At 38.2% G+C, this 26,500-nt stretch overlaps 1 protein-coding gene across 18 annotated transcripts in view; it reads right to left on the bottom strand.

The window, feature by feature from the left end:
* PRKN (parkin RBR E3 ubiquitin protein ligase) overlaps positions 1-26,500 on the bottom strand; it is a 1,304,064-nt gene that overhangs the window by 809,619 nt on the left and 467,945 nt on the right. For 16 of the 18 annotated variants that reach the window (XR_014248121.1, XM_082404597.1, XM_082404598.1 and 13 more), the window contains one exon: positions 12,776-12,897. Coding sequence is in view for 17 of the 18 variants with exons in the window: in XM_082404597.1 (XP_082260723.1) it covers positions 12,776-12,897 (122 nt within the window). In the remaining variant the exon portion in view is untranslated. The remainder of the gene's footprint in view (positions 1-12,775; positions 12,898-26,500) is intronic. The other 2 variants (XM_082404595.1, XM_082404587.1) reach the window with 1 other exon arrangement.

Genomic DNA, 26,500 nt, shown 5'->3' with positions numbered 1-26,500 from the left:
GATTCATCCTTTGTCAGTTGCTTCGTTCGCAAATATGTTCTCCCATTCTGAGGGTTGTCTTTTCGTCTTCTTTATGGTTTCCTTTGCTGTGCAAAAGCTTTTAAGTTTCATTAGGTCCCATTTGTTTGTTTTTGTTTTTATCTCCATTTCTCTAGGAGGTGGGTCACAAAGGATCTTGCTGTGATTTATGTCAAAGAGTGTTCTGCCTATGTTTTCCTCTAAGAGTTTTATAGTGTCTGGCCTTACATTTAGGTCTTTAATCCATTTTGAGTTTATTTTTGTGTATGGTGTTAGGGAGTGTTCTAGTTTCATTCTTTTACATGTAGCTGTCCACTTTTCCCAGCACCACTTATTGAAGAGGCTGTCTTTTCTCCATTGTATATTCTTGCCTCCTTTATCAAAGATAAGGTGACCATATGTGTGTGGGTTTACCTCTGGGCTTTCTATCCTGTTCCATCGATCTATCTTTCTGTTTTTGTGCCAGTACCCTACTGTCTTGATTCCTGTAGCTTTGTAGTATAGTCTGAAGTCCGGGAGCCTGATTCCTCCAGCTCCATTTTTCTTTCTCAAGATTGCTTTGGCTATTCGGAGTCTTTTGTGTTTCCATACAAATTGTGAAATTTTTTGTTCTAGTTCTGTGAAAAATGCCATTGGTAGTTTGATAGGGATTGCCTTGAATCTGTAGATTGCTTTGGGTAGCATAGTCATTTTCACAATGTTGAATCTTCCAATCCAAGAACATGGTATATCTCTCCACTTGTTTGTATCATGGTTAATTTCTTTCATCAGTGTCTTATAGTTTTCTGCATACAGGTCTTTTGTCTCCTTAGGAAGGTTTATTCCTAGGTATTTTATTCTTTCTGTTGCAATGCTAAATGGGAGTGTTGCCTTAATATCTCTTTCAGATTTCTCATCATTAGTGTACAGGAATGCAAGAGATTTCTGTGCATTAATTTTGTATCCTGCTACTTTACCAAATTCATTGATTAGCTCTAGTAGTTTTCTGGTAGCATCTTCAGAATTCTGTATGTGTAGTATCATGTCATCTGCAAACAGTGACAGTTTTACTCCTTCTTTTCCGATTTGGATTCCTTTTATTTCTTTTTCGTCTCTGATTGCTGTGGCTAAAACTTCCAAAACTATGTTGAATAATAGTGGTGAGAGTGGGCAACCTTGTCTTGTTCCTGATCTTAGTGGAAATGGTTTCAGTTGTTCACCATTGAGAATGATGTTGTACCAACTAAAGGTTTTTAACTCTCTGCTAAGAAAGGAGGCTATGTAGCAGAATGAGAAAATCCTCAGATTGTTTCCATACCATATGGGTTCAAGCTAGAGACCCACTGCATACTAACTCTTGGTAATTCTCTTTTTCTCTGATGCTTGTAGGGTATTCTCAGGTATAAACAGTGATAGTGATACCTATTTTTCCCAATTAACATGGTTGTCTTATAAATCAACATGATGTACATGGAAATACTTTTTAAACTGTTAAAGGCTCTACAGATTCAGCTTATGTAATACAGCAGTTCATCAGAGGTTTCAACTGGAGCACCAGATACAATAGAGGTGGTAAACCAAGAGAGGCGCTGATTCCATACACAGATTTAAGAATCCAAAAACTAGAGATAGAATTTTAAAAATAAACTTTATTATTTTGGAGAAATTTTAGGCTCACTGCAAAACTAAGCGGAAAGTACAAAGTTTCCATAGACCTCTGACCAACACACGATACAGTTTTTGAAATTCGTCACCTACATTATATATGTAAAGATTGGTGTGTTGGAGACTGAGTGGAGATAATTTGTGAAGATGATTTCTGTGTTGAAATTTGCATTGCATCAACATCCCAACACAACGGGACACCCCCTTCACCTTAAGTCAAGAAAAGAAGGGCTTCAGTGCAATGACTCAGAGAGCTTGATACGGCTCTTCTACAATTAGGGGGAGACAGTGAGTCTGGGTCTGAGTCCCACCTGGTAAATCTAGAGGACTAGTTCCTTGTTGATACAGTTACGTTGGAGTCAGCCTGTGATCCCAAATTTTGTTAACACAAAACATGTGTAAGTGTTCCCCTTGGAAAAAGAGAAAGAGCCTCACTAATATCATTTTACATTCTTCCCAGCAAGACCTCCTGGAAGGCTTAAGAGATTCAAACAGAGAAAACCTGGTAAACAACCAATGAGAAACCAGGGGCTGAGGGAGGAATCATTGCTGGAGGAGATGCATCAGCACATCACTGCAGGTGAAGCTGAAATTCCCCTCGGTGGCCTCTAAACAACTGTACAGGAGCCAATGAGATAGAGTCTGCTTTCACACTTGACAGCTCCTGATAGCTCAAATCTACCCCAGGACAGTTATCAGTCAAGTGAGAACTTTCCCCATCTATTTTCCTTAGCTCTCTCGTCTGAATTCACCACTGAGACATAGAAATCAAAGGGAGTAAAATGGTAACTTTTTGCTAGAAGGGGTAAAAGCTCAGGATGGGAAAGAAAAGAAGGAGGCCCCCCCCACTCCCCCTCCAGCAAGGGCCCCTCCTAGCACAGGCCCTAGCGGGAGTGCAGAGAAAGTTTTTGGTTTGTTTGATTGATTGTTTTTCATGAGACTGGACACGTATTTGCTAAATTGAAACTGAATTTGAAACTTAAAGGTATTCATTTGGCCCTGGTAGAAACTGTCACCTACTAGGAGGCTATGGCAGTGCCTTTAGCAAAAGACACAAAAGCATCAACAGCAAAAGGAAGTACCGGTGCTCAGATACAGCTTGATGGGTTGTGCAGTTTAAGTTGCAAAAGGCTTGTACTGGAACTGCCTGGAGCTGCTGTATGAAAATTACCACTGGGCATCAAGGCTCAAGTGCTCAACAAGCCCCATCACGAACAATCCTGTATTCTCAGCTCCTGACCGGTGGCTACCACACTTGCTCCCTCTGAACTGTCATTTGTAACCACACCTCTTGACTCTCCAAGCCTAACATCATCACTGTTCCATGAAGAAGTACCTATCTGCATTCCCCCTTTGACCTTTCTACAGTTCAGGCTTCTTCTCAAGAATATTTTGAATCAGACTTAGCCTGTCCACACAAGTCTATCCAAGTTCAAACAGTAGTTGCTGGTCTTGCTTCCCAATACATCCCGATTCTAATAATGATTTTTCTTTCATATTCTTTCTCTACCACTTGTGACTCTGAAGCTGTTCATAGAAAAGTGAATTTCACTGAGGCAAGGAGATACTTTCTGCCTTTCTTACATTTGAAAGCCATGAATTTAGTAGAGAAAGGAAGACCTAGGAAGTGAATCATTTTAACTGCTTTAAACATATGAAGGGCTGACAGATGGAAGATTCCTAGGATTTTGTTTTATTTTCAGTGAGCAGAGCTACAATTTATGGGTGAAGATAGATTTTAGGTCAAATAACTCTCTTCAATTAGAGTGCCATACAATGAAGAGAGCTAGCTAACTGGAAAAGCAATTGTTCCTCCATTACTAAAGGTCGTCTAGCAGAAGACAGATGACCAAACACCAAGTATGTATTATAAGAGAAAGTTTTTTTATCAGGAGGAAATTTAGATTGGATGACTACAAAGTTCATTCCTATTCTAAGATTACAGGTAGGTTAAGGCAAACAGTGACTACGATGCCATTTGTTCAGTTATTCATTTATTCCACCACAAAGGTATAAACATTTCCTATGCATCAGGCACTATGCTAAAGCACAAAGGTGGAAAAGCTATAGTCCCTGCCTTGAGGCACTGAGTCTAGAAATGGAGTAGAGTAAAGGGTACCCAATTAACAGAGTCCTTTATTTTTTTGGTCACACTCCATTCATTTTTGTGGTCACACACATATACCATCTTTACTATGTCTGTTTATTCAAAGCTTAAATCTTAACTTTATGGCAACATTACACAATTTACAGATTACATCACATTTGTTTACACTGACCTTCTACACAAACTACTTTAAATAGGATATCCTATTCAGTAAGAAAGAGAAAAAACAAGGTTTTTCACTTACTTTTAACAGAGTATGAAGGAAAAAGCTCATCTGTCCATGAGATGATAATGCCAGCTTTAAACGATGGCTGTATCTGATTATTTTAACTGTAGGTGATTTCCTAGGCAGTAGGGCAGTGGATGTTTATTAGGATGGCTTTCTAAATTAATATGAAATTCCCAAAGCACAACTGAAGATTTAAAGAAAATTCTGGGTCATTTTGACACTAGATAGAAATACAGTTCATGAAACTAGTTAGGAGAACCCTTAGTTTACTCATACTAACAAGTGACTGCAGGGTTATAACGGGGCTCAGAGAGGCAAGTGGCCCTTGCAGGACTCATGCCGAGGACTCTTATTTCATTAGTATTATGCCTCCAACAAGTCAGTAAAGCCAACTAGTCACTGAAAGACTGTCATAATCCACGAGAGCCTCCTCTGTAATTTCATGATTTCCTATTTTCCAGGTGTACCGATGCTCTTCTGTTTTTCTCCTCACTAAAGGAAAACACCTGTGTTTCACTGTTTATCTGTTTCCCAAATCTCCATTCCCACTTTAGGAAATGTAGTCTAATAAATTTGGTTCTTTTCCAGAAAAGGCTGCAGAGTAAGGCTCTACTTTCTCTCTGACGTAGTAAGAAAACAAATGTAACTTAATATGGATGTTTCAGTTAGAATGTAACTCTGGTTCCCCAGATTTAATTCTCAGTTTGGCTCATTTCTCACTGTGTACCCAACTGAAGTCAATTAACCTCTCCATTTCTCATCTGGCTTCAATGATACATTTATGCAGGTAGCTTGATATTCCCAGATGGAAGATGGCATGCCTGCATAAGTACCAATGCTTCTGTAAAATTACTGAAAAAACATAGCACAGTCCTGATCTGCACTATCTTGCCTAATTCTGTAGGTCTCTCAATGCGACTCTTCTGCCCCTCACATTTTATTAGTGCTAGATAATATGCTCATTCTTTATAAAGCACTGACAAAGGATCTACTATCGAGTACGACAGAGCTACTAAATTCTGTTTATCTTTCCCCAGTGAGGTTTTTAGGCCATTTTCTTCTTAAGCAAAGAGCAAATAAATTAACCCACTGCCCTAAAGATCTTGTTTTTTCTTTCCACAATTCTTGATAACGATTCTAAGTGGTCAAATGGATAATATATCAATATCATTCTGTAGAAAACCAGGGAGATACATTTATGTGTAGAAACAACCACTGAAACAACAGTGGCATTTCACACACAAAAACAAGTTTAAGGCTGGCCAAATCCCTTGTGTAGCCATAGTGATACAAGTAGAGTATATAACAGTAAAATTTAGACTTAGTAAAGAAATTGATGAGTCCATGAAAGTGATCTAAAATAATTATGCATTTACAAATACGGCAGCCATTAGTCATTTGCCCATACAATGTCCATCTCATCTTCTCTCCTTATTTGCAGAACTATGATTTTGATTGGAGAAGCAATGGACCGAAACCCTCCGATAAACTGGCCTAAGCCAATTATGGCTATCCTGTTTGCCTTTGGGAAACACTTGCTTTTCAGGCTTCCTTTGTAGTTATTAGCGGGTCTATGACCAAGTTATAAACAATGTGATGTAAGGGGAAGACTGAAAAGAGGCTTCTAAAAATTATTAACATTATTCTTTCCTTTTACAAATAAATGAGACAGGCATGGCTGTTCCCCGTTGTCCTGCCCTGCCTGCAGACTCAGTACCACGATACCTGGTTCTGTGACATGAAGCATGGTGGATGGTAAAGGTACAAACAACCCAGTCAATGCTTAAGAAAACACTTAAGTCCTTATGGAGTAAGCCGCTGATGAAAGAGTGTTCTATCACTGCCGGTGAACAGAACTGTTAACCAATAAACAAAGTAACCCTGTTTTAAAACATGATACATTTAACTACAACTTAAAATGAAATAATAAAGTATATAATAGACTTTCTTTAAAAAATCTTATCTTTTCCTTTATGTTTTATAAATGTATTTAGGCTGTGATTTTTGTCAAATGTCCTATGTAGTCCCAATAAATACTTCTCTTGTAATTGTTTTAACGCTATCATTCTGAACAATGAATAAAATTCTATGTAGCACAACCAAATTCCAATTAAATAGAATAATGACCACATGTCAGTATTGACTGACAGACTTTGGAAAACGTTATCGTATTTTCCATATGAAGTAAATAACAATATGCACCTCACTGCCATAACAATACATATATATGAAACTTAGAACACTATTCAAACAACATAACAATTAAATGGGATATTTAAAGTGCTGAGCTTAGATCTTGGTTTCTGGTAAACATTCAATAATAGCTATTAATAATACTCATTCCTCATGATATATATAAATATATATATTTATATACACACAAATACATATACACACAATAAATCAAAGTTCTTTGGGAATAAGGAAATAAAGAATTCAACCCACTTTTAAAAATATATATGCATACATTTCAGAAGGGCATGATTTAAATTTCCTGCCCACAGTTTTGAGATTTTCACACTAGCATCATAGGTCAGGAGTAAGGCTGGGTATCAAAGGACAAACAGTGAGACACTACAGCATGAGCAGGGTACATGCCTGGTAAGTGCCCATCTTTCCAGGGACTTCTGATGCTACTGGGTGTTCTAAAAATATGCTCTGGGGATATGCATCTGCAAGATTATTTTCTTTTTCCTCTTTCTTAAAGATTTGTAAAGTAAAATCATTATTTAAAAAAAGTCAGCTACTAAAATAGTACAGAGGGTCACCAAAAAAGAAGCAGTGAAAGGCTTCCGCCACTGGAGTCCAACTGAAAATTATTAGCCTGATTGAAATGTCAATGTGTTACCAACACTGACCAACATTTATACAGGCTTCAATTTATTGAAATCACTCCAACTAATAACATATGACCAAAGAAAATTTTAGTCCGGAAATATTAAGCATATGATAAAGGTTCTCAATATAGGAATTTCTACAGTTGAAATAACAACATAGTGAATAGTGAACATAACACAGTGACTAGCTGTTGGCTAAAGTTGCCTGCAGCTCAGCTGGATAGCATTTTACTTATTTCATACACAGTTTTATACATATATATAGCGCTTTATCTATTTCAATAGGCAACTTTATATTTTTTCACTTTTTGTTTGTAAACTCTTTATTAAATGTTTATATCATTGTAATATAGCAAAAATGAACTGTTTTCCAATCCACAAGAACATATTTATTGTTTTTGTTTGTTTGTTTTTCTAATGAGAAGTTCCCTTGGTTTACTAATAACTGTCTGTAGTTCTTCAGAAACAAACACTTCCATCTATAACTGTGACTCGAATGACTGCTGGCTGATTACTCTCACTCAAGGATGTTGGCATTACCCCTCAGAGGCCCCCACTTATTCCTAGAACCCCCAGGTGAGTGCTCCCCACACGTGGCCACCACCGAGTTTGCTGGCTCCGGCTGTTCTGTTTGACATTCTTGCTGTTCATCTCTTCCTCCAGCTGCTGCTTGCCTCCGCAGCTTGACCAAGAGCCAACTGAGGGGCCTCCCTGGGGTCAGCACCAACAGTCATTACACAGATGGCCCGGCACAGAGGGAGGGGCACAGCCAGATGAAGAATGAGGCACCAATTTGAATCTCAGATTTAAAAAATTAATATACTTATGTTCCATGCAATGTTTGGGACATACTTATACATAAACAAAATATTCATTGTCTATCTGAAATCAAATTTAGGTGACCACCCTGTATATTTGTGTGCTCATCTGGCAGTCCTACCCAGCATCTTCCTGGTGCCAGAATGATGCTGGGCTCCGTTCTCGTCCCCAAGCCTGCCTGGCTCTGGCTTTTGCCCTGATTCTCACACAGGCTCTGATGAAAAACCTCTTTTGTCCACTCTTTGCTCTCACTCTCCCCTGAACCATGGGGCTCAAGCCAAGTCCAAGGGGCCATTCTGTCCATTCTCCTTTTCTCTCATCTATGATTTTATTACATATGTGACTTTATTATGTACGTAAGAGTAGGTTTTGATATTAAGGGAAGTAAGCAGACTCCTGGTCAACAATTAATCTCTAACAAATATTAAGTTTAGGAACAGTTATACATTTAGAGTATATTTCTTAATAAATTTCCTCACATAAATTGTTCTTAATCTATAAACCAATTTTAAATAAAATCCATCATGTCAGGCATTTGTACATCTTACTCTATTTATTTCACCATTTCTCATCAGAAACCTTTTAGCTTTAATGCTATTCCGCGGCAGAGTATCTTATTAGAGTGGCAAAGATAAAGTTCTTTTCGAGATAAAGTAATTACAGTGATTGTAGGGGGAAAAAAATCATCCACAGTTCGTGGCTGCAGTAATCTCCTGGCTTCTGATTCATTTTAAGACTAATAAACTGGGTGCAAACAAAAAGATGTTAATAGCGGATAATTCAGGTTACCTAGAGTTTGTGCTGGAGGGATTAACAATTTGTAACTTAATCAGAACTGAAGTGTCCTAGAGGTGTAAGTTTACAATGTGAGTTCAGCAGTTGCTTCAATGTGTTTTTGGTAGAAAATCAAAAGTTTTCTTCACTTGAAGAAATGACAATAAGAGCTAATGGTTTCTAGATGTTTATTATGTGCCAGGCACTGTTCTAAATGCTTTAATGAGTTAAGTCATTTAACCCTCACAACTTTAATGAAATGTTTACTTCCAATTGATGACAAGGAAACTGAGACAAAGAAGTTAAGCAACTTGCCCCAAGTCACACAGCCAGTAAGTCACAGAACGAGAATTCAAATCCAGAACATCTGATGGACAAAAGGACCACAGAGGCCATTCTCTCCAGGTCTTTGTTCCCAGGCAATTCAGAGCCCCATACAGTATTCCAAGGCAGAATACTATGTTCTGTGTGTTCTCTCATCTCACTTCTACATCCTTTCTATCTTGTAATTATTTTTAGAGTCAGTAAATGATTTTACTCATAAACATCCTTACCATATTTTAAGCCTGTTTCCTTTTAGAAAAAGTAGTTTCTTCCTATCACAGAAGCTCTGTTTTCCACAGGAGGTACAACCCATCTAGACTGTGGGCAACGGCTGGAGCGTGATGGGAGAAGGGACAGGACATCTCATCCCAGCGTAGGAGAGAACACTGCTGGGACTCAGGGAGCAGAAGCCTGCAGGGCTCAGGAGGAGGAACCCTCTTAAGGTGATTCCCTGGGACAGAATCCTCATCATCAACATCACATCTACCTAAATTTCACCAGCCCAGGCAAATTTTTTAACAGGTCACACAGTCTCTGGTAGTCTTGTGTTTATATACGTTGGTGCTGGGAAATCTTTGAGAGCTTGAGCTAAGAGCTTTCTTCCTTACCAGAAGGCTCACTCTTCACCCCACACACTTATAACTTAACAACAGGACAGACAGTAGAAGGAACCATGCCTATTGACATTCTAACCTTGAATTTGGCAGAATTCCAGGAGAAAGGGAGAGGGAAAAGAATCTTTAAGTCTCTCAGTGCTGTTTCTTTTTCCAATATGAATTCCTTCTTTAATTTCTAGTTATTCTAAAAACAGTATATAGTCTACACATCTTGGAAAACCTTATTTTTTCTGCCCACTTTTCTGAATTAAAAAAAAAAAAAAAGGCTCTGAGCATATGATTTACACATCATTTGATTTTCCACACTAATGAGGGAAACAGTGATGACATAGGTTATTTTAAATCATTCATTTTATTATTCAGGAAGGCAATCAGAAATGTATACGCATGGATAAAGCCACCTCCCTCTGTGGTCAACCCCGTGTCATTTCTGTGTGGACCTACGTGGACCATCTTTGAATAGGCAATTGAAAACTGGCTGCCTGCCGTGTTTTTCCAATCAGTTGTTGTTCGATGTTTTCCAGTGAGTGTTCATTTTTCTAAAGGCTATTTCAGTTAATGGAAACCCTGGTCAAGGTCACCATGAATTAAAGAAGATCATTTGACTTGGAGACAGAAGAAAACCTGGTGTTTTCTGTAAGCGAATTCTCAACTTACCCTCAAGGTCAGGCCGAAACTTCAGACCTCAGTTTCCCCATCCTTAACACTGTGACAGAAATGGTTGTCCTTCTTTCTTGCCAATTTATTACGAGTTTCACATTAAATATGAAACATTTCAACAATTCAACCTTAGAGCATTACATATGAGAGGCAGCTCATTCTCTCGCATGTAAAACTTAAATAGTGTTGAGGAAATGTTGGAATTATGAATAAATCCCCAACGACAGCAAAAAATAATTAGGAGGTTACTATTAAGACTCATGAAGGGCATGGGGCTTATTGCAGACAGATTTCTTCTAACCAGAAAAAATAAAATTATGATTTAGAAAAATAAACCAGGTGGCTAAGTAGTTTCCAATTTTCCTCTTTGTGAATAAAAAGCTCCTTGCAGAAGCTCAGGTAAGCCACAATCTGTTCCCTATAACTAGTCAGCTACGCATGATCCTGTTTCTTTTTTCCTTTTTTTCCTGACCAGAGGAAATTGTGTACGTTGTAGATCTTTATAAATTTTGGGCAAATGAAACCTAACAGTTTTCTATTCTCTGCTTAGAAACCCTTCCTCTTAGCAAAGTCCCGCACCTGCTCCATCATTTCCAAGACTAAACTTGCAGACCAACTGCCAGTGTGATTAGTCAGCTGCTCACAGAGATATTGTTTGAAGGTATTACTGAGTGTGTATCTTTTGTTATTAATAAAAAAACGAAATGCCTGGTCTATTTATTTGTTGGGTACCAGTTATGCTACATCTAGTAACTGTACGGAAACTCTGGATTAAATAAATAATCTTCAAATCATCTTTGATTCTATTTTCTTAATCCTTAAGAGTATTTTTTCTAAGAGCATTTTTGAACGATATTTTAAATACAAGGGAAGTAGCTGAATAATAGAACATTTATTAGCAGATTTGTATAGCAAGCAATCTATCCTAAAAAAGGGCCAGGGCTTTGGAGAAACACAGAAAAGACTTTTCACTTCTGGCACCAACATTTGTTAACCATGTAACTTTGAACTCATTACTTAACTTTGTGGAGTCTCTTTATTAAAAACATTGGATAATGATATCTACTTTTCAGGTCTGTGGTGAGAATTAGAGAAAAATACAAGTACCAGAATATAAATGTAAGGAAGGAAGTCAGTAAATTGTGGCAAGACAATCATACTTACTATGATTAATATGATTATAAAATGCCAAATAGAATTTCTAAACTTTGTGGATCTATTGAATCAATGTGTGAAAGTTCAAATGCAGATGCCATCCGCTACGGGCAACACACCATGTTGGAAATAAGACAGGGACCCAAACCGACAAGTTATCTGATCTTATGAGGCTTACAGACTCTTGGAATATAGACAGACAATTGCATAGAATGTAGGACAGAAGTTTAATGATATCTGAATTACATTTTTGAGCAATTCCGCCATTTCCCCAGGCTTGAGTCAGAGATCCACGCTCTCCCCTTGACTCGCTACATCCTTCAGGTTCTTTGACAGTGCTCCCTTACCTTCAGTCTGCCAGTCCCCCCCATCTCCCCCTTTCTGGGCCCACAGCTCCTCACCTGTGAGCCCTATAAATAGACGATTAATTAACCTCTTTGCCTTCGATCTGTCACCAGCCTCAATCCCAGTGACAAACTGTTACAGCACCAAGAGATAGTCTTAAAACATCATTTTATACACGGTCTTTGTTTGTGACGCTTTGCCTTTGTTCCCCTTTGCCTGCAGAATAAAATCTAAATGCTCTAGCCATCACTGGGGCCCGATGTGCTCACGGGGGTGCTGCCCTACACTTCAGCCCCTAATCACCTGTAAAAGTCTTTGTCCTTCTGCACCTCCTGGGCTGTGCTCTCAGCACTGAGCTGACCAGAATGCCCTCTGCTCCCCTACGCACATTGGCACCCACATCACATTTAGCCAAATCCTACACAACTATCACGCTAAAGCCATGAATTACTGTGCCTATGTTTTATATCAGGGGCCAGTTGGCAAACCTTTTCTCTAAAGGGCCAGAGAGTAAACATGTCCGGTTGTAGGCCATCCAGTCAACTCTGATCTAGGGCACAAGAAAGGTACAGACAACGTGCACAGATGTGGACGGGGCTGTGTTCTGACAGAACTTTATCACGACACTGGAATTTTAATTTCATGTCCTGTTCACGAGTCACACAATACTACTCTTCTGATGTTTCCCAACCACTTAAAAATATAAAAAACATTCTCAGGTTGTGGACTGCACAAAACAAGCAGAGGCTGCAACACATCGTGCTTTCCAACCCTGTTTTATATGCCTACTGGTCCTTGATCCACAACTTTCCTTTTCATTTTTTTTTATTGAGGGTCCCTTACCTCAAGTGCACCAACCTTAAATGAAGAGTCCAAAAAATTTTGACATATGCATACACCCATGTTCCTATCACACAGATCGAGATATGAAACATTTCCAGGATCTTAGAAGGATCCTTCTTGGCAGCTTCTAAAAGACACCCCCAACCTCTTTTTGATATAAAATCAGCCTCTATATTCCCTTTCAATAGGCCTGGATTAAAGAAATGGGGCCAATGGCCCCGTAGTACCTGAAATTTACAGAGCAGCATATTTTTAAATGAAACTTCAGATACCATTAACCATTACAACCACATAGAAGTCAGTTTTTCAGTAATGGGTGATATCTGCTTAGAAACCCCGAAAGGCAACTCTGGAAATACACATTCATTTTTCAGGGCAGGCTGCTCACGCCACATCTCCTTACCTGGGCCAAGGTGAGCGTCGCTTGTTGGCAGGTGCCGCACCGCACCCTGAGCTTTCCTGGCTGCACTCCTTGACAGGGGCCTTTGCAGTAGACATAAAAGCTGCTGTAGGTTGGTCTACCTGCTGGGAAAAAAGGAAAGCAGAGGAAGTAGCCAATCAATGCTGAATCCAAATTTAGACAAATTTTAAAACTAACACCTCAGGAACATTTTGAAACATTACTGGGATAAATATTATAATGAAGATACAACAATTTAATTTATTACGTTGGCCAAAAAGTGCCTTAGGTTTTTAAGTAAAAATAAAAGACACATTTTTCATTTTCACCAAGAACTTTATTGAACAATGTATTCACCCTTTTGTTCCACTACCTTCTGCCATTTTTCAGGCAACTTCATAATTCCAACTTCCCAAAACTTTTTATCTTTTTGAGCAAAGAACTGCTCCAGGTGCCTTTTATAGTCTTCCAGGGAATTGAAATTTTTTCCATTAAGAGAATTTTGTAAAGACCTAAATAAATGGAAATCCAAAGGTGGAATGCCTGGTGTATACGGTGGATGAATCAGAACTTCCCAGCCACGCTGTTACAGTTTTTGCCTGGTCATCAAAGAAACATGCGGTCTTGTGTTATCCTGATGGAAGATTATGTGTTTTCTGTTGAATAATTCTGGACGCTTTTCGTCGAGTGCTGCTTTCAGTTGGTGTAAATTGGAGCAGTACTTGTTGGAATTAATCGTTTGGGTTCTGGAAGGAGCTCATAATAGAGGACTCCCTTCCAATCCCACTATATACACAACATACACAACATCATTCTTTGGATGAAGACCGGCCTTTGGCGTGGTTGGTGGTGGTTCATTTCACTTGCCCCACAATCTCTTCCATTCCATATTATTGTACAGTATCCACTTTTCATCGCCCATCACAATTTGTTTGAAAAACGGAACATTTTCATTACGTTTAAGTAGAGAATCGCATGCGGAAATATGGTCAAGAAGGTTTTTTTTGCTTAACTTATGTGGAACCCAAACATCAAAGCGATTAACATAATCAAGCTGGTGCAAATGATTTTCAATGCTTGATTTGGATATTTTGAGTCTGTCGGCTATCTCCCGCGTGGTATAATGTTGACTGTTCTCAATTAATGTCTCAATTTGATTGCTATAAACTTCAACTGATCTAACCAACCGTGGAGCATCGTCCAGTAAGAAATCTCCAGCACGGAACTTCGCAAACCACTTTTGGCACGTTCAATCAGTCACACAGCACCTTCTCCATATACTGCACAAATCTTTTTTTGCATTTCAGTTGCGTTTTTACCTTTCTTGAAATAAAAAAAGCATAATATGCCAAAAATGTTGCTTTTTTCTTCCATCTTCAATACTAAAATGGCTACACAAAACTTTGCCAATTTTCATAAATCTTTTTTTAAATGCACGCTGATTTGACAGCTGTCACATACAATCTAACAATTCGAATTAAGTTAAAGACAACTAAGTACTACTAGAGCCACCTTACGGAAAAAACCAAACAAACCTTTTGGCCAACCCCAATAGAAAATCTAGTTTTATGCTCAAAAGAGGGACAATCTTTTCTTCTTCTTGCCAACAGCCCTGTGACTTATTCAGCAAAGTAGCAGCCTGCCGCCGGAAGAGCTGGCCAAGGGTATTTGCAACACAGGGAAATTAAACGCACACTTTGCTGTTGAAATTTTTAAAAGGACAAGAATCTAAGAGCATTGGAAATTTAGGGACCACTGCTCCTGAATTTATTTCATGTGTCTGTACCCAGTTTTGAAGGCTCCAGATTTTTTCTCTTAAAATCTTATCTATAGGTACAAACTACCCCTTTTCTCATGATATGAATGATAATGATCACAGTTTGCTGAGTTTCCAATGAAACTTTCCAACACAGAGTCACACATAAAATAAAACAGCCCTGAGCGGCTTAGCAGACTCAGCAATTGTGTGCAGAAATGGGTTCTTTGCATTTCATGAGCATCCTCTACCTAGACAAATGCCATTCAAATAATACATTTTCAAGAGCAAAAGCTGCACAAAAAAAAATAGATAGTTAAACATCTCTGATCATTTTTCTCAAATGTCACCATACAGGAAAATATTATTCCTGTCACCATACAGGAAAAAATTAGGGGAATATTTTTGAACTGTTCCACACTTCTACATCTACAAAGAACTAACTTTATTCAGATACACTTACCAGTGAAACAACTAACTTCCAAATTTCTAAAATTATCAAATAGTTCTTTTAATCCTTACTTTACTTCTTAATGGGTGGGGCTAACATGAAAGGTCACGGCATAAAGATTTGTTTAAAATTTTACTAGTATCATCAAGAACATTTAGAAATAATATTTAGTAAGTGCGTTTGATCATTATGAGCAAAAACTTTCAGACTTTCAAATGCATATGGTTTATTGAAAACAATTAGTAAAAAAATAATGAGAAAACAAAAAAGATCCTCAAGTCGTATGTAGCTCCATTTGCTTTACTAATTTACAAAAAGTGCCTCTGTAGACATATTTAAGTGTCATTTGTTTAGCCATCTTTACTAACACTATAGGTGACAATACTTTGTAAAATGTAAAGCACAATAAAGACATCAAGTTTTATAATTTTATTATTTACTGGCAATATATTTGTAATTATTAATTTCCAGAGATTAATATTTAGTTTCAGTGTGAAAAGGAAGATGAATTATAAATATATATTTGTATTGATAAGAAACTATGATTTTCTGACACTTTTTTGCAGCTTTAGTGCTTTAATGTGCAAGATATTCAAGTCTATAAATATCACATTGTTATTAGCAAATATAATAATTAGATAAAATATATTCTTAAGGTTTTATGTATATCATAAATGCAACAGATAGAACCATATATTAAAGCTATAGAAATACCATCACAACTGACAGAAGATCACAAGAACTCTGACAATTTTAATGTGTACCATGACAAGCTTAGTGAAGAAGGTAGGAGCCTTTATCATTAAAACTTGTATCAGCAATATGAACAAAGCCAATTCACAATTTTTATAACCTGTTGTAAAGGTTAAACAAAAAAAGAGGGGGGAGGAAGAGAAAGACTGGAAAAAGAAACGCTTACAAAGGGGAGTCGGGGTTGCAGAGACACTAGCATTGTTGAAAGAGCATATTAGCAACGACTTAATAGTAAACGAAGCATCTCAGAAACTGCAGGAAACTAAATGACTTTTCTCTCTCCTTTAGGGCAACAGCAACGTTGGCAATATTGTTTCAGCTAATGATAGAGCCAGGCAGAATATGAAGATTGGGATACCCACCTCTGTGTGCCACAATCTTCACTAAAGTCCTTGAGAAGTTAGTCAGAAAATACTGCATGCCCATGCCCTTGCCCTAGAAGCATACAAGATGACATGCAATCTATTACATAGTGCTTCCCAGAGCCAGCGCAAGCTGGGGATTAATAGCCAGTCTAAGGAAGATCAAGGTCAGGCCAGTCTTGGCTACAGCACATTTCAAGCTGTTGGCTCTACTTGGTCAAGCAGTTGGGGCTTCCAGCAAATCTTGGGAGCCCCTTTTCAGGAAGCCTTCCCCACCTCGTTGGCTACATCACACTATTTCAAGTTGGCAAGCTTCTCTGTGCCATGCTGAGGTCTGGAGTGCACAGGACAGGAATAAGCACAAACAACATCCTGACCATCTTCTGGGCAATGTTCCCATTAGCCTGATGGAAGGGTCTAAGGTACAGACTCTTAAAAACGGAGCCGTAACTCCTAAAGGAACAAGCAAGGCAATGGGAAGAATGACCCCCAAAACTTTTCTCTATGTATATAGCTGTCTCCAGTCAATAATATGAATCTTCCCATTCTTAAACTTCTGTTTGGATCTTAAAATTATTTTTCTCTCCTAATCAACTCTTCCATATTGCAACCCCTTCACTGCCCAAAATAATCAAAGCAGCTTGTGTTTGTGTTACAGATTTCCCTTTTTTTATATAATAAGTTTTCAAACCTAGAGAAATATTTCAAAAATCTTACAAATGATAACCTTCCCTGTAATTCACTGATTGTGAACATTTTGCCATATTTTGTGTGCACCCTCTGTGTGTGTCTGTGTACATTTACATATATACACATATATACTTTTTTGGCTGAATGATTTTTAATTAAGTTGCAGACATGATGCTACTTCACCCCTAAATCCTCCAACACCCTAAAAAGAAGAACTTTTTCACCTAAAACAAGAGTTTTTGAGTGATTTGATTGTTTCAGCTCTTCTATTCATGGTCTGATGGGGATATTTTAAGTATACCTTACAGAACACTACAGTGGCTTGCAAGCTGTTGAAAGGTGTCAAGCCAAAATATCGGGGAATCTTTAGTCAGACCATTTTATTTTATTTTATTATTTTAAATTTAATTAAATTTATTTTTTTATACAGCAGGTTCTTATTAGTTATCCATTTTACACATATTAGTGTATATATGTCAATCCCAATCTCCCAATTCATCACACCACAACCACCCCCCTGCCACTTCCCCCCCTTGGTGTCCAAACATTTGTTCTCTACATCTGTGTAGTCAGAACATTTTAGGTGATGCCAAGTTAAGCACGTGCTCTCGCTGCAGGACTTTGCAGACTCCGTGAAGACAGGAAGTATGGAGCATAGCACGTCCCTAACTTTATCAGACTTCAGAAGTCTTCCTTTTATGGAGCATCTTGTGTAAATGTATTTCTCAGAAACAATTTGGAAAAAAATTTGGAGGAAGGATACAACCCACTGTGTAGGGCTTCATCTACAGCAAGCCCAACTGCTAAAGTTTATAAACACAGATTTATTAGACATCCTGCTGAAGATCCTGCTTACAATTAAGTTCTCCCCTCCACCCCAAGCCATCAATAAACTTACATAATTATTTTATCATGAACCAGAAGGGTTAGTCTACAATGTAATGATTTTACAGTGTATTCATTTCATTCAGACGTTCATTTTTTTTTTCCTGGATAGAAGTTAAAAAGCACAGTTAGTGTGCAGGGCCCTGTTAAAGTGTGAGTTCTTACGTCCCTTGAAAGCATCCATAAGTCTTCCTTAGCTTTATCATTTTATCATTATCTTTAGGTTTTCTCTCCCACTTTGTCTGATTAACATAATCCTTTCTCAAGTCTTTTCTTTTCTCTCATTCTCTTTTCTTGTTGTCTTGGTCCAAAAAATTGCCAAAAGCATTAACAATATTCACCACTTATCGAGTAAAGCCCCTATTCAAAAAGAATATACTATTTGCGTTGTCTTTTTGAAAAACGAGCATAACGTGCACAGTTTCCATTTTTAATGTATTTTAGATAATGGGCTTACGGCCTGAAGACGTTGTTTTAATAAGATAAATGAATACTTAAGAAAACTCATTCTGACTCTGATGAAAACTCTTCATTCACCTCGAAAGTTTCCATCACTGTTTGTCAGAGAATCAAGAGTTTAATTGCCTGGATAATTTGTTTTCTAGGGGAGAAGACAGTGAGATTTAACATATTTTATACCTAGGTAAAATAATGTTCAGTATCAATACACTACAAAGCAACAGGAACACAACTGATTTAAAATTATTGTATCACATATGAGTTATTAAAATATTAAGTAGAACAAGCTGCCCAAGAGAACTTTCTGTGGCCATGGAAATGTCCTCCATCTGCATTCTCCCATACAGTAGCCATTAGCTACAAGGGCCTATTGAGAATTTGGCTAGGAACTACTAAGAAATGACTCTTTTTAAAAAAAAAAATTAAGTAATTTATATTAGCACAGCCATATGTGGGTAGAAGCTACTAAATTGGACAGCACGGAAGAGAATAAATAAAAATGATGTGTCTTGTCTCCTCTCTTCCTGCCTTGTCAGACACACAGTTAACAATACTAAGAAGATTCTTCTGTCCCACTGAGAAGTCCAGTAGCCGGCTGTTAAGTGTACTGATATGCAAACAATGTTGGCTGGAGAGAAGGGGAAGGGGGAAGGTTTGAACTTGAGGCACTGTGAGGGAGGACAGAGATGGGTGGAGACCTGGGTACTTTCTAGTGTCAAGAGGTAGAGCAGGGCTTCTCTCCACCCCTTCCCCCACCACGTCCCATTCCCGACACCAACCGGGCTACTGCTCACCCTCCAACCATCTCCACTGCCACCACCATCTTTGAGATCTGACCCATATATTAAAGGTCCAGTTGGAATGGCACTTCCTATAAAAATTCTTCCCTTGATTTCCCTGAAAGTCAAAGACATTTCCCTAAATAATTACATCTAAGAGTAGGAAAGGATACAGCTTAGTCTTGTCACCTTTAAGCAGTAGACTTCTTCTAACATCAGAAAACCAGCATCTAATAAGGAGTCCCTGGAATGAAGCATCTTTCACAGCCTTCATCCACCTCCTCCCCACCGCCCAGCCTGGCACTTAGTATTCTCATCTTTTGCCCTCCTGCCTCCTTCTGACTATAGCTCAGTTCTGTATTTTAAATGCTGAGGATGTTATCACTGTCTGCACCACGTAGCTCCACTGATCAGCTCTAACTGGCCATGTTCCCTCAGTTTACCCCTTCCCCTAGCTGCTGAGGGAGTAACATCAGTCCTGTTTGATTCCTACGAGCCCACTATGGAACAGACCCATGGCCAGAGTTTCTGAACTTGCGACCTTGACCCTGTGATAAGGAACTACGGCACAGAGAATCTTCTCCTCCAGCATTTACCAGAATTCTTGCTTTTGTATTTCTGGATGGTGGTCCTTCAGCCTGTGGTCAACAACATTTGCTGAAATATATGACTCACGAAAAAAATAAATATACATTGAATGAACAAAATCAATACCATCTCTGAAGGCCAGCAAGCTCATCTCTGCACAACCCATTTTTCCTTATATCGGCCTGATAGTATCCATTAGTTCTAGTTGGAACAATGCGTATTGAATTAATTAGTCTAAGGCAGTTCCACATGAAATCCATTCAATGCATACTCCTGGAATCATCTCTTCTGTATGAAACCTGCTTTGGATCATTAAAAACATGGAGATCGTGTCCACTCCAACCTAACGTAAACTGGAAAAAGAATTTCGCCCCACATTCACTATGTACTTGTTCCACCTTTCCTATTGTTACAACCCCCCCGTATGCAACACTGCACCCTTTTTCATATGTTCCAAATGACTAGGGCAGTTCCTTGAACTTAGTAAACATTCAATAAATATTTGCCAGGTCAATAAATTGTCCCATATTTTAAATGATCTGAAAGTTGTAGCAGGTATGATAGTATGAGATCAAAATTCATATTAAATAGAATGTAGTCATGATTACCAAATATTTAGAACATCCTTCCACCAGCCAAAATTACTGGATTAACTTCACATATCCTTCAAAATATTAGCATATCATATTTTAAATATAATATTATCTTAAAATATTACCTTAAATATCATCTTAAGATCACAAATGACTAGTATGATAAATAAAACAAAAAAGAATACTTAAAAAGTTCAGGTAGAAATTAGTATAAGTGAAAAAAATTGCATTATGAAAATTTATAAGTGGAACTACTTTAAAGGAGGACAGTTATTACACATAAACACTTTTATTTCAATCCTTATACAACGGGTTACTACACTCACTGAATCCAGCTACACCAGTCCATGCTTTTATTTTATTTTTTTTTAACGTCTTTATTGGAGTATAATTGATTTACAATGCTGTGTTACTTTCTGCTGTATAACAAGGTGAATCAGCTATATGTATACATATATCCCCATGTCCCCTCCCTCTTGCGTCTCCCTCCCACCTTCCCTATCCCAGCCCTCTAGGTGGTCACAAAGCACTGAGCTAATCTCCCGGGGCTATGCAGCTGCTTCCCACTAGCTATCTATTTTACATTTGGTAGTGTATATATGTCAATGCTACTCTCTCACTTCGTCCCAGCTTCCCCTTCCCCTTCCCCATGTCCTCAAGTCCATTCTCTACGTCTGCATCTTTATTCCTGTCCTGACCCTAAGTTCATCAGAACCATTTTTTTTTTAGATTCCATATATATGTGTTAGCATATGGTATTTGTTTTTCTCTTTCTGACTTACTTCACTCTGTATGACAGACTCTAGGTCCATCCACCTCACTACAAACAACTCAATTTCGTTTCTCTTTATGGCTGAGTAATATTCCATTGTATATATGTGCCACATCTTCTTTATCCATTCATCAACGGACACTTAGGTTGCTTCCATGTCCTGGCTATTGTAAATAGAGCTGCAATGAACATTGTGGTACATGTCTCTTTTTGAATTATGGTTTTCCCAGGGTATACACCCAGTAGTGGGATTGCTGGGTCATATGGTAGTTCTAGTTTTAGTTTTTTAAGGAACCTCCATACTGTTCTCCAGAGTGGCTGTATCAATTTACATTCCCACCAACAGTGCAAGAGGGTTCCCTTTTCTCCACACCCTCTCCAGTATTTATTGTTTGTAGATATTTCGATGATGGCCATTCTGACCTGTGTGAGGTGATACCTCATTGTGGTTTTGATTTGCACAGCAAAGGAAACCATAAACAAGATGAAAAGACAACCCTCAGAATGGGAGAAAATATTTGCAAACGAAGCAACTGACAAAGGATTAATTTCCAAAATATACAAGCAGCTCAATATCAAAAAAACAAACAGTCCAATCCAAAAATGGGCAGAAGACCTAAATAGACATTTCTCCAAAGAAAACATACAGATTGCCAACAAATATATGAAAGGATGTTCAACATCACTAATCATTAGCACATGCTTTTAACATGCCTCATTTTACCTCCTGCAGAGTAACCAAGGTAATGTTGTATTATAAACAACTTCCAATTATATAACCATCCACCCAGTGTATGCACTTTGAAAACATGTTTAGCAATCTCTAAGGAGACTCTACCCTTAAAGTTATAACTTAATTCTCAATTTTTGTGCTAGGGTTTTTTAAATTAATGTATCTGCAACATAGTTTCATCTGGTGAGGCCAAAACTGCTGATTAAAGCTAATGCCTTTGCCTCGTTTTTGTTGTTGTTGTTGCCAGCATATTTTTTCATTATTCATCATTATTCATTTTAAAAGTAATAACCAAACCTCCGCTACCAAGACAAAAATGTAGAGTGAAGCATAATTTAAGGAGTAGGTTTAAATAAATAACCAGGTTTGAAGCCAACTGGGGTAAATCTAGTCACTTATTCTTCCCAGAAATGGACTCAGGCAGGGGATGGTTAGGTGTATGCTAGAAAAGTCTCAGCTCTTCAAAATGTTGAGTGAACGTTCATAACTCATATTTAGATGGAAGAAACAATTGATGCTGCAGATGACTGTGTACAATTTCCTCGGGATATAATCTCTATAGCCCAGGACGTGTCCATCTAGGTCCAGCCCAAGCCTTGCCTTGTCACCTTCGGCAAATCAATTGACCCTAAATGCTGTTTTCTTATCTGCAAAATGGAGATGATAATAGGACCTAACTCTGAGGCTTTTGTGAGAATCTTAAAAAGAATAATACAGGTGCAGCACTCAGCACAGTGTCTGATACACATTAGCTCTTCTTATTTGTTGTCAAAAAATATGGAACTCGAGTTATTCCCAGGTACTTATACCTGTGAGCACTTCATCTTCCTGCTTCCTTAGGTGACCATTTTCCTGCTTTTATAAATGTTGATTCTTATACACTATCTCCATCATAAACCTACCTCTAAATATTTAGAAATATCTGAGGTATAGTTCTTTTTAAAACTGCTTCAAAACCAACCAAGTCCTTTACAATGAAATATTTAATAATATTATGGAATATAAACCATAATAGAAAGTCTTTAAACTGATTTAAAGTTACTAGAGTCACATTTTTCCATGAATCACTATTATTATGCAAGCAATACAGGTGGATTGTAGAAAAATTAGGAATGACAATAGTAAACAGTGATATGGATCCCATCTAGTGGATAATATTTTCAAGCCGGCTAATGCACTTAAAAAGAAATAAAGTATTTCCAAAATAAAAACTGTTATTTATTGCATGGTTTGTAAAATGCTACTGAAGGAGATTCAAAATGGATTCCAAAATGTCACCTGAACGGCAGACTTGCTTATGTTAGCGCTTATTCTTCTTTGAAAGATAAGCATGCTCATCACCACTTTATAAATGAGGAAACACAAGTTCAAAGAGATTGAGTGCCATCCCCAAGACAGCCATGGGGTGGTCAGAGATTTGAATATAAGTGTTCCTGATTACAAAGCCTATGCTTTCTCCTCGACCACATGATAATAACCTTGACCAGGGTGCTAATTATTACTAAATACTGGAGGGATTGATTCAATGGCTGTAAAAAGTGGCACTTGAACACAGGTTGGCAATTAAGCACCGTTGCCAGCAATCACTGACTGCTTCAGCATCAGTCTCACCACCCCACTTCCCTCATTCAATCAGCACTAAAGGTTTCATGGAAATTTCCATTAATATTTTACAGCACTGGCATTCAGCAAGAATATGCAGGTACAGCAATTATCAATAAAGAAAGGTAAATCTCATTTTTCAGAGGTAGCACATATTCTAAAATTGTAAGTTATAGCAAATGGTAGTCTATGGCATAACACATTAGAATCAATAGAATTTCTTATTTATTTTTATAGAAGGGATACCTTTCTTGATATTTAAAAAATGATTTTAAAATCTCCTGATTTTAAATGTTCTAAGTGTTAGTGAAACCTGTAAAGAAAATGAACCCTCAGAGGAATGGCATCAATTAGAGAATAACAAGCAAGGTATGACCCTCCCCACTCCCACATTCTGGATCTTATTTCATTTACAATAGCCAATATCAGCAGTTTGATATAATTATTTCATTTAAGTATAATATTTCCAATCTTCACTACTACCATTAAATATCCTCTTACAAATCCCAATGTTATACATATCCTATTTTGCCCGTACCACATGATAAGACAAAGTATGTAACGTTAGTAAATCCGATCTTTCCCAGTACTGATTTCAAAAAGTCTTTGGTGGCAATTGAGATTCATAAAGTCTCTACTATTCCTTAAAATATTAGAAAAATTAGTTTTCTTCAGGGACATGGTAATTAGTTAGAAATGTAAGATGATGTCATCATGCTGAGGGAAAACTACAAAATTATTGTCTTCTCTTGATCAAGGCTGATAATACTGTGCATTATGTAGGCTTCTAAAAGTACACATTAAAATCACTCTGGCCAAAACACTCTTCACAGCTACTCTAGGACCCTAGGACCACAACAGTCTACTTCATGGGTTCCCAACTGAAAGGGCCTCTGAGGACCCATCTAAGTCCTGGTAATACGGCCCAGCTCAGGGGCCACCTCTCTCCTACAAGCTTCCTGTATCACATGGAAGCACCTCATCTTCTGTAGTGGCTTCATATGTTTAAATCAGAACCTAAGGGCAGGGTTTATGTAAAGTAGTTTCACTTCTATTACCCATCCCCACTTTCGACCTAGAATAGTGTCCTCCATGGAGATACTACTCCTATTCATTGATCAAATACTTGAGAAACTAGTGAGATTAGTTTAACTAATTTTAACTCAATATTGTAAAAGTACAGGAGGGTCACTTGGCTTGTGCCACAGGTTACAGTAATGGCTGTGCTACCTTCTGGCCCTGCCTCATCCCAGAGAAGAAAAAAATCTTGCTTTCAGAATGCTACAGAAGCCAGCCCATGCTTCTCACCGCCTCTGTAAAAGAAAAACTAAACTTAGAAGAGAAAAAAAATTACTTATTAGCCATCTATAGAGAAAATGAAGAAATAAATGTATAATTTCCTAGGAAAGATCTAGCTTTCTAAACTTATTTAAATCTTGTCTGCCTAAGAAGCCAGGTTGCTTGGGGGAGGGGAAGAATAGTGAAAAGGAAGCAGAATGTAGGTTATAAGGAAACAAAAGAATATTACGAACCTATCAAGAATCCTTCCATCAATGACATTAACAACAAATAAAAAACCAAAAATACCACTATGTGCTTGACATTCTAGTAACATGTGAGACAGTCATAAAACATAACCAAGACAATCTTCACCTTAACAGTTTTACAGTCTAAGAATAACTCTTATGTGGATTCACACAGGCTAAGGGGTATCTAACAACTGTGTACACAGCAGGGAAGAATCCTATTATTCTGAGAATAGTGAAGAATAAACCCAAAGAGTGGGGATAAAAATATACACTTCTAATATAGAGCCTTTTATCTTGCAAGTTCTTTGATTTTCAACTTCTGAAATGATCCAGCTGCACATTCCCACGATTCTGCATTCTGTCCAGGTGCATCTTCTCACACATCCTCGGAGACAGAAGAAGACATCTGCCTGGATCCGTGCTGTTAGGCAGCACCCTCCCAGACAGCCCTTAACATCTCTGATTAGAGCTTCCTTCAGGTCTCAGGGATCACAGCACACATATACTTCATGGAAGTCAAGGTCCCAGGAGAAGCCTCAGAAACCCCTTAAAAAGGGTGTGGATGAAACAAATAGCCTATTAACTAAGAGAAGGCAGGTTCAGAGGTGGAGACAATTCAAAACGCAGAGTCTGTGACTTCCAGCTCTATTCACAATGTGTTTTAGCTTTACTGTCTGGAACCCTGGTACCTTGGGTATCCTAGGTGTCACCTGGCTTGATTCGCCGAATCTTGGTTCCCCTAGGCAGCCAAGGCAGAGACTTGGTTTGCCTCTTCTCAGCTGTGTCTTCCAATCCCCCACTAAATCTCAGGAGGCAACACAAGAAATGCTTCCAAAGTTTTTCTCTCATCTCCTTCCAAGGGTCCTGTGCTGACTCAGGCCCTTTTTAGTATCCAAGAGCCTCCCAAGAATCCTCCCTTCCTCTATCTTCTTCTCTTCCCGAGCGAGAAACTCCCAAACTGGTAAGAAAATTCTCTTTAAAAACACACTGTGCCACCTACTTAAACAAAACAAAGCAAAGGATGGTACTAGCCTTTGTTCACCTACAGCAGCATTGTTACCAGAGGGTAAGGATGTACCATCCAGGGTCCCCAGGTTGGAAGCCAAACAGCGTCAGGCAAGTGACTTTTTATTCAAGTATTGGTTCTATCTTTGCAAAAAAAATCATTTACACTTTGTATCTTGCTACAAAATATATTCCTATTATTTTCTATAGAAATATTTAAAATTACTAAGCATTATCGAAAATGTTAGTCCTAGAATTTGTACTCTATTCAGGTACTAAAAATAATCACAAAAATTGCTATTCATAGCTGAAATTCTTTATCATAGCCCCTCATGATTTTTTCTCCCAGCCAAGCTATCCAAACTTAATTACACCGTCCTCTCAAGTATCGGAACCAAAACACTTGTGATCTCCACACCGCGCATCCGCAGCCTCCACAACTGCCTTTGGCCTGGGACCAACTCCCTTCAGGAGGAAGTCCCAGTCACCTTTAAAGTCTGTATCAAGTGTCAAACGTTACCAAGTCCTTGAGAAGCCTTGCTTCGCCGTCCACCCACAATAGGCGGAGTGCATGTTCCTCCCTCACAGCTTCAGCACTTGCTTCATTTGGCTTGTACATTTGTAATTAGCTTTATGTTAAGTATATGTCTACTCGCTTGTGGAATCCAGTTTTCTAATGATGAGGATCCTACCTTTCTCATCTTTGTATCTTAGAGCTTGGCAAGCCACTAAGGAATCAATAGTACTTAGCCTAGTGACTGGTTCATAGGA

The sequence above is a fragment of the Balaenoptera borealis genome (assembly GCF_965194805.1).
Source record: "Balaenoptera borealis genome assembly, chromosome: 9".
Taxonomy (NCBI): domain Eukaryota; kingdom Metazoa; phylum Chordata; class Mammalia; order Artiodactyla; family Balaenopteridae; genus Balaenoptera; species Balaenoptera borealis.
The sequence above is the reverse complement of the archived record's forward strand: the minus strand, read 5'-3'. Positions and strand labels throughout refer to the sequence as shown.